A 9,654-nucleotide genomic window follows, 5' to 3' on the forward strand; every position below is an offset into this window, starting at 1 on the left:
CTAAGGAAGTATGTCTGTTTGTCTCCTCCCTTCCTTTCAAGCATCTTTAAAAGATCATTTTTACGGTGCGTGGTAAAAAAACATAAATGAGCAAGCTGATGGCACTGTCAAAAGAAGAACAGCTTCCTCCCGCGTGTGTTCTGTGGTTTCAGGTGGCATGCACCAAAAGGTGCCTGTTTCCCACCAGGAGCCAAGGGGGAATAAGAGATGATACTTTTCCAATTTGGTTGAGGTTTGCTGGGAGCTCGTGGGGAAAACCGTGCCCACCCGCGGCAGTGGCGTGCGTGGAGCGGCGCTGCCCAGGCCCACCGCCCGCCCGGCGCACCGAGCAAGGCGCGCCGGGCCATGGCGCGGCCCGGCTCCGCGGGGGCAGCGGCACCCCCGGCCCGGCAGCGGCGCTCTGGCCCCACCTCATGGCGCCCTGCTGCACAGCGGGAGTCCTCCCCTGGGGCCACCCAGGCTGGACCTCGAGGCCAGCACCGTTCTGCGGTCGGGAGCCATAGCTCTTTCCTGGCCTGCGCTGCTGCTGCCAACCCCATGGAACGGCTGGATGCGGCCTTGGCGCAGTGAGGGCTGCGGGGCTGTGAGGGCTGCGGGGCAGTGAGGGCTGCGGGGCAGTGAGGGCTGCGGGGCAGTGAGAGCTGCGGGGCAGGGAGGGCTGCGGGGCAGTGAGGGCTGCGGGGCAGTGAGAGCTGCGGGGCAGAGAGGGCTGCGGGGCAGTGAGGGCTGCGGGGCAGTGAGGGCTGCGGGGCTGTGAGGGCTGCGGGGCAGTGAGGGCTGCGGGGCAGGGAGGGCTGCGGGGCAGGGAGGGCTGCGGGGCTGTGAGGGCTGCGGGGCAGGGAGAGCTGCGGGACAGGAAGGGCTGCGGGGCTGTGAGGGCTGCGGGCGCGGGCCGGCGGTGCTGCGGGGTGCCGGGTTGGTAGGGAGCCCCAAGTGCGGCTGGGGCCTTTCCTTCCCTGCCGGGAAAGGCCAGGCGCACAAACCCCTGCCCCCGGGCGAAGGCAGGGCGGCTCCCCCGGGTTGTGCTGCGGTGAGGGTGCTCCCGTGACAGCCACCACGGCTTTCCTCGGCAGTGCCAAATCTTTTCTCCCGCTCCCAAGGAGTAATCTGGTGACCGAGAGTTACACGAGTTTAACGAGGTGGATTTTCCTCTGAGGTGAATAGATGTGCGTCTTGCCAATTCTCATGATTTTATCGCAAGGCTCAAGTTATTTCATGTTAATTCGAGGTCCCAGCTCCAGGAGACAATGGTAATGTGAGAATCTTATCAAGTAAGTTTCTAGATCTTGTGGCTGAGAAGAGCGTTTTAAAAATGTGGCGCAATGACTGAAAAACTCGCAGAGTAAACACTGGGAAGAGTGCTGTTCAAATTTCTGATTTTTTTAGGACAGTCTCACAGTTACAGGATGAGCAAAATCATGATTTCCAACAATTGGCAGCTCCAAATGGCAAGACGTATTTTTAGGAAGTCGAACATAAACATGGAAGATGCGGCAGAAGCCTTTGGGATGGTTAGCACCTACCTCAGGCTGCCTCAGGCACCCAGCTAAGTTCTCTGTCATCTTCTGGAGTCTCCACCAAACGTGGATGGTGACTTAGGTCCTTTAAATCACACCTTTTACAGATGTGAGGTGTCTGAATAAGCTTTAGAAAGTCAATGTAAAAAGTCCTTAACCCCCCTTCTGTAACAAGGCTGTCCAAAACTAGGTGAGGCTTTGCCTGGGAATAAACCGGCCTGTCCCTCCCACTTCCTCTCAAAAGCAATTGCATAACTGACTCCATTTCTTAATATTCATGACTTAGGGAAGCCTTATTTAGATGGCTCATTTCCAGGTGACTAAGTCAGCTTTTTTAATTTCCTATAAGGAATGCTGCAAATATGAGTTGGTAACCAGGTGTGGCATGGATTCAGTGAAGCATAAACAAGGGCTTTTTCAACTGTTTTTGTACATACACATACTGCCTAAACGTAATTCTGTCAATTTAGAATGCATAGTGGAGGGAGAAGTTAAATAAACTAAGATAAATAGATTTTACTTGCTCAGATTAAAGTTTAGGTGATAGACAAAGACCACTTGTGAAGGCAGGGGGTGGATATTGATAAAAGTGTTTCTGCAAATTAGTCTTTTCTAATGCATTCTTTCAGACTGCTCTGAGCAGCTCACGACTTTTAAAATTATTTTTTCTGCTTGGCAAAGAAGTAATTTTCTAGGTTACTTAGGAAAACATACTTTGTGACTCGTTCATTGGTTGTTTTCCTTTCAAAATTAGGGCATTCTTGGGCAGCAAGGGATCAGTGTAGCATATGCGCTTGAGCTAAACACTGACATGTGCATAGTCCAAAGGCTGAAATATCATTTAGGCAAGGATTTATTTCCCCGTCCAAGGTGAAAACAGTTGGATTACTTTTTAGAATGCATTCTTAGACTCTTACTCAGCAAAAACATTGAAGCAGGTGCTTAGACCCCATTTATTCTTCAAGCTCAGCTCCCATTTATGGAGGTTTAATAAGAATTGAGCTTCTCATCTACACTTTGCAGGTTTCTGAAAAATCTTGCAAGACTGTTCCCCTGGACACCTAAAAATTTTTAAAAATTAATTTTTTTATTCATATGGCAGCAAACAATTCTAACCCCAAATTAGTGTTGCTATTGCCATTACTTATATTTTTATTGTTTCTGTGACTAAGTCTGTGACAGTGTTCACTCAGTACTTCTGTCCTTTGCAAGTCAAAGAGCAGAAGTGTCTTGGGCTAAAACTGAGTCAAAACTTTCTTTGTCATTAATCCTTCTAAAGAACTGATTATGAATTCATCTCACAAATTTGTTTATTTCTCTGGTTTTCGCATAAAGAATTGAGAACCGATTTATGCAGTGGCTGGTTTGTTAAATAAATTCAATATTTTAGCACCTCATTTTCTGGGATGGATATTTTAAGTGGAAATCCAGATTGAAGACTGACACTGAAGTTTGGCGTTGTACATGGTGGTTCCATGTTGTTCCTCAGTTTCTCATGGAGAGCTGTCTATGTTGCCAGGGCAGGAATGGCTCAGTTTGGCACCAGTTCATCTCAGAGAAGATATTAGACATACAGACAAGTGATGGGAGTTAAATATCACTCTCTGCCTGAGTTCAGATTAGGCCCCCAGTTGGGAACTAGTTATAGTTTCCTGACCGTTCATGTGCTTCATCCTTCTGAAACAAGACCTCTTGTGACCCTACATACTTACAGTGAATTTTCCATGACAGCCATAAAGTAAAGCTGGAGATTTCTGATTCTGATTGCCAATCAGTACAGTTCCTAACAGTTCATTTCAAGAACTGCTCTTAAGCAGATTCAGTTATGGTGTGGTCATGGTGTTTCAAAGTATATGTACACTGTATAAAAAAGACAGTGGAAACACCAACAAAATTATTTTTGAGTGTGCCAGATTTGAAGAAGCAGATTAAGAAAGCGCTATTTGCTATTTATTCCCTTTGCACTTTGCATAAATATATATCTATGATTTTATCAGAACATTATTTTATTATAAGAATAAAATGTATTATGCAAATTTGAGTTTAATGTCATTTGATATGACTTGAGATTAAATATGATAAATACATTAAGAAGATTAATTACAGGGCTTCCTATAAAATACAGAATGCATATTTATTTTGGACAAAGAAAACCAAATCTCTGTTTGAAGAGATGTGATTAAAAGCATATATTTAGATTATATTGTCATGCTAATTATCAATGGTAGGAACCAATCAGGACTAGTGCTATCAAATCACCAGACTACATTGCATATTCACTAGTGCACCTTTATTGCTCTACTGGGTTTTGCTCTAAGCAGATAAAAGTGAAATCACTTCCTTTAAAAGTCCATGTTGTTTTAGATTTTGAGCCAGGTCTCGTTCATTTGTGCTTTCATGAACTGTCCCGCAAAAGTAACCAGAACTGCTTGTGTGAGAAAGACAGACTCTGGCTATAGGAAATAGATGTGGCTGCTTTAGCTAGCAATTAAAGAAGAAATACAAGATGCAAAAAACCTTCCGATTCAAATGGCTATTTTATGAATAAGCAAGGTTGGTAATCTGTCATTTGCAAAATGCTCGGAGTGAGTTTTTTATTGAGCCTGCTATGTCAATGACATGTATTTCTCAACATTACACACCTCATTTATCATTCTGGAATGAGGACCAAATACCATATGAGTGTAGAGTTTTGTGAAGGTATTGCTCACAGCCCTGGAGGCTGATGACCCCTCTTTATCTACGCAGCAGGTAAGGCACAAACAGTGGCAGTGTGAGCTCTCTTTGCAGTCCCCTGCCAGTGAGCCTGACTGTTAAGCTGGGGGAACAAAGGAAAGATAGCATATGGATAGCAGATTGTAGGAGCGCTGAAAGAGGACTGAGGAAATCTATGTTGGGTGTGTGGCTCTGCCAAAGATCTCTTGTATGACTTTGGCCTTGTCACTTAATCTCCTTCTGTCTCTGTTCCCCTCTGCAAACAGGGAGAAGGCGTCTCTCCTTTCCCCCAGGCTTTGCCTGGAAATCTGTTCAGACTGAGTTCTCTTGGACAGTGTGCTTGTGAAGCATGGGGTGGAGTAAGACTGAGCTTCATTGGGTCCTCTAACTTCTGCTATCATCCAAATAATAGGAATTACTATTAACAGCATAGAAACAAAGAAGTCCATGTCTTTTTGATAGATTTTACTCATCTTTTCAGGCCATTCAATCTTTGGCCTCTGGGTGAAGGGTATGAACAAGGTAAGCAATTAGTGTCAGGAGCAGAGCTGTGAATTCTTCTTTTATAGGGTTCCAAATAATGCTGAAAACAGTGGCATTGGTGTTCTCTTTTTTCACCTGTCTCTTAATGCCTTTTGAAGACATTTGTGCCTAAATAACATCAGTGTTTCTGCAACACAAACTGAAGTGCTATGCGAAAGGCTGTATTTTTCTTTACTTTGGCCCTGGATATGGCTCTCCGAGGGATTCAAAAACAGCCCTCAAAAAACGTAAAGGCTAGGGCAGGGACTCTGTTTTCTACATCTCTGTTATGCACTGTGCATATTTATGGGGCAGTATAAGGAATAAATAATAATGCACAAACACTGCATTCTATGCCCTTGTCTACCAATTGTGCTGATGCATTACATGATGTAGCTACTGTTAGTGAAACTGGAATTCGATTTTTAGCTTCACCTGAAATGTATGTCTGTTTTGCACCTGCAATCTTGCAAATATAAATAATTTCCTATGTCATTTTTCAGACATACCCACTGGTAGGTATAACTGATGCTGTTTATGAACAAGATTTTTCAGAGGAGCGATAGAAATGGAATTTCAAAATTACCTGGATGCCTAAAGCCTGTTCTCCTATATCTTTTTCCCCTATATCTTTTCAAGTATAGATCAGTGTATCTTCTCTCTTAGATAAAGTTGATGCTGGTCTAGAGGACATTGATCGCACCTGCTGTTATGCAGATATGAAAAAGAAAAATAGAGAAATAATGAAATCAGAAATCAAACCCAAGAGCTATCTCTCAAGTTTTAACTGGACAAATTGTATAACTTTTTTTTCTTTTTCTTTTTCTTTTTTTTTTTTTTTTTTGGTAGGAAAACAAATATGGAGTACTCACTTTTAGAGCTTCAACTCCCATTTCCAAAACAACTAGTGAATTGCCTCTAGGTAGAGTTTGCAGTGAAAGACTGGCTTTATTCACATCAGCAGGATAAAATAAGGCCACGCTCCTCTGGGAGTGCATGGCTGGGCAAGATGGGGTTTTCAACACCGGTCCCAAAGGCTTAGTGGAGACTGTCAAATATGTAAGGCTGGAGCACAGTATCCCAATCTCTGTGCTCAGAGGTAAAGCAGATGTTACCTGAAACCCTTAAGGATGTAGAACTTTCTTAATGCTCTGCCTTGTTGTGCGAGCCCATTGAAAGAACACTTCAGAGGGCACCCATTTCTTACTAATGTAAACTTTCTGAGGAGTATCCAAAGATATGACCTCTGGGTGAACCTTTAACCTTCCCCTTAATTATTTGTTTGAAGACAGTGTGGAGTTCTCCTGCTGAGAGCCAAGGCCCATAATGCTTCGCAGCCCTGCGAGCAGGGGTGTGTATGCAGGGAAGTGAAGAGGGACATAAATAAGGGGACCACCAGATGTAAATAATAAAAGTGGTTGGGGTTTAAATAAAAAAAAAACGAAAGAGCAATTTGGTTTTCCTGAAGACTGGCCTGATTGAAGAAAAGGGGTTAGTAAGATGGAAAGTGTGTGCGTGTGTGGGGGAGTGTTTCTGTGATTTTTTACAGGCCTAAATAAGTGTTCATTCCATTCTTTAAAACCTTGCCATCTGTATACACCATTAGAAGCTCATAGGAGAAGAGAAAACAGTCTTATCAGGCTTTCCTGTTAATCTCTATTGGCCTTAACTTTAGCTGATAAAAGGCATGCTGGATGGAGGAGGTTCAGGTCAGGCTCCATTTGGTCAGCACAGCAACATTACTGGAAAGTAACTCAGCAAATAAGTCCTATCGGGGACCTTTGTCTCTGAGGACGGAAACACACTTCAAAATCACAGAACTGGCAGTGATGTGCCAGTCAGAAGGGAATAAACAAATATATTGACTGTGTCTGAGTTTTTATTTTAATAGCTGAAGTCATGACTAATTCTGAGGCAGGATGACATTTCTGACAACTAAATGGTACTTTTCCTAAAGAATAAAGAATGTCTTTTGGATGTAAACAGAAAGATGCAAAAGAGCCCTTTAGTGTTACTTGTAGCATTTATGCATCTGTCTAATGAAATTTCCACCACTGTGATTACAGAAGATGCAATCGAAGGTGTGCCACCGTCCTTTATTATCTGCGAAGGAATTTAACCAGAGGGTGGGAGGGAGTGAGGGAAGCATGACAAAAGGCCTTGCAGAGTTGATGCTATATAAAGGCTAGCAATTTACTAAATGAGCAGATGAACTTAGTTTTCAGTTAACTGACTGAAAGACTTTGCTAGGCGTTGGATCGGGCCCAATGGCAATTATTGGAGGCTGTTTTGGATGATGGGCATGTTAGTATTTCTGAAGAGGATTAAACGCTAGTATTCGACTTCATTAGCACTCCTTAAGGGTCACCAGGCGAAAGCCTGAGCTGTGAAATAGCACACAAAACCTGCACGAAGGCTCCAAAGTGTTCTCAAACACAAAGAGAAGGGACAAAAACAAGTGTGGCTCCCGAGTGATAGAAAATTGCCCTGTTTTCAAAGATATTTTGTGAATAGGCAAGTTTTGAAATTATTTCAGGGAAATTAATTTAGCTTAGCTTGTGCTGATGTGGATTGCTGCGCATTAGCTAATAAGAAATATGCAAGCACTTATTTTTGGATTACTAGCAAAATTAAATCCAGGCTCCAGAGCCAACTAACTGCCTTTACCAGTGCTCAAAAGCCTCGGCAACCACCCCAGTTTGAGATAAAAAAAAGGTTATTTTGGGCCTAATATTAACCACATGTACCTGTGACTGAGGGTTTCTAACGAGTTGAAAGGTGCCTGAGTTGAGGGCAGGCAGGCGGTCGCCTTGCACGGGGTGTCCCCGCTTGGACACAGAGGTGGCCCCCAGCTGGCACTGACCTCCAAACGACCCTTGCCTTTACAGGCTCCAACTGCAGGAGTTGTAGAAGAGCAGAAGTCTTTCTGGGCCAGCACTTATTGCTGCTGCGCTGGTGATAAAACTTCAGACAGCCTAATTGATGGCTTTGCTGACCTAACGATACCTTGTGAAAGCACGGAGTGGCAAAGCCTGGTCCTCATTTATGGCCAGCTGCAAGGAGAACTGGATCCCTAAGATGGAAAGGGGAAAAGAAAGTCTTCCAGCCTGTGAACTTTAACCAGGATCTGAGCCACTTAGAAGAAGTTAAAGAAACAATTGTCTTTTAACGCAAGTTTTCGGTCGCGTTTACTTGTTCAAAGCCTTCTGGCAAATCCAGCTTTAAGCTGGCTAGTAAGATAAGCGTGTTACCAGTTACAATTTCTGAGCACTTAGAGGAAAATCCTTTAAAGTGAAATTATACTCTTTTTAAAAAGCAACGTGAAGCAAAACACATTTCCACAGCACGCTAAAATCCTGTCACTTTTAAAGCAGAGGTGTTCTCAAAACAGAGAAGCAAGCTGATGAAAGGACTTCTGTTCTTTGTATTCTGTTGCAGGTTTATTAATGCCAGAAGAAGAATAGTACAGCCTATGATTGACCAGTCAAATCGAGCAGGCAAGTTCCAAGTAGTATCTGTATTCAAGTCCCACAGGCGCAAATCCTCATCAAGTTATTCTTCAGGAGTCCCATCACCTGGTAAATAAATGCTTCAACCAGGCATTCTGGGAGATTATTTTTTTTTTCTTATGTCCCCAGAATTCCGCTGTAGGAAGCAACTTCGCTAATTGGTGCTAATTGGAGATTTCCCACCCTGACTCTACTGAAACTGCTTTTTATTTTCTCTCTGAATTGGTAATTGGGTACAAGTAGTAGTGCCACAAGCAGTTTGTTTGACTGTGAGCTCTTGAATTACTCATTGCTTGTCTGCATCCAATCAGCAGGACAATCTCATTTTCTTGCTACCCACAACTCCTTGGTGTATGCATTGCTTTTACTTCTGGAAGGCGAGCTGTAAAACTCATTGTATCCATTCATTTGCTTTGACTATTCACAATATGCTACTAATGTGGCATGGTACCATACTGCCAGAAAATATTAAAAGATTATTACTTTTGTATAAGAATGCACCAGATACGCTCCCAGTGAAACATATGATTTTTATAACGATATCTTTTCTACATTTCTATTAAAGTATTTAGAATATGTAACACTTTACACAACAATGATACCATGTTTCTAATATGCATTTCCTCAGCATACGAGGGAGTTGTGGTTTCCTAACATGAGGTTATGGGATAAAACTGTTCTCCATGTGGTGAAGACTGTTGTCACTAACAAGGGCTTTAACTTGATGGTGATTTCGCCTGCTGCTTCACTTTAAAGGTTTTTGAAAAGATTATTAAACCTTTGGGAAACTTTTCCCATGTAGCATTAAATTTCTTTTTCATTAACAGGTAAAAAGGGGGAAAACACTAACTCAACTAACCATGCAAAACATTTAGCCAAACACAGTGTATACATAAATAGGAAAAGCTGCATCCAGAATTTCCCTACTCTTTCTAGAGTAGATGAGAGTAGTTTTATAAGTTTTATTAAGTTTCATCGTAAATACCCTATGTCACAAATGCCAGATTCACAACTTTGTGTAATTAGAGAGGAGCAGAATAGGTACTTACATCGTTAAGAAAAAACACATAGCACTTCAATGGGCTTCCGCTGTTTTGCATTAAAGGTAAGTAGAGAAACAGATCCTAAGCAAGTGAACTGACTTGACAAACTTGTTTATTGGGCCCCCTATAGCATTTTTATTCTATAGTCCTGGTAACATAATCAGCTCATAAAAAGCACAACCTGAGTTTAAAGTGACAGCCAAGATATTGTATATAGCGTTTCAGTGCTGAAGCTGGAACAATTGCTGATTGTTTGGTATGTCTTCTCTTCTTTCTCCTCTGTGTCCACGATTGACTACAATCAGGTTTTCTTCTTGATCCTTCAGTGAGCCAAGGAGCAGCATATAG

At 42.8% G+C, this 9,654-nt stretch overlaps 1 protein-coding gene across 8 annotated transcripts in view; it reads left to right on the forward strand.

Annotated features, from left to right (window-relative positions):
- Nucleotides 1–9,654, forward strand: part of MEIS2 (Meis homeobox 2) — a 175,426-nt gene that overhangs the window by 160,675 nt on the left and 5,097 nt on the right. For 3 of the 8 annotated variants that reach the window (XM_059849805.1, XM_059849806.1, XM_059849811.1), the window contains 2 exons: nt 8,193–8,332; nt 9,612–9,654. The exon at nt 9,612–9,654 is cut by the window's right edge and continues 68 nt beyond it. In XM_059849805.1, the coding sequence (XP_059705788.1) occupies nt 8,193–8,332; nt 9,612–9,654 (183 nt within the window). Of the gene's footprint in view, nt 1–8,192; nt 8,333–9,611 lie in introns of those variants that run through there. The other 5 variants (XM_059849812.1, XM_059849808.1, XM_059849809.1 and 2 more) reach the window with 3 other exon arrangements.

Source organism: Haemorhous mexicanus, chromosome 6, assembly GCF_027477595.1.
Source record: "Haemorhous mexicanus isolate bHaeMex1 chromosome 6, bHaeMex1.pri, whole genome shotgun sequence".
Lineage (NCBI taxonomy): Eukaryota > Metazoa > Chordata > Aves > Passeriformes > Fringillidae > Haemorhous > Haemorhous mexicanus.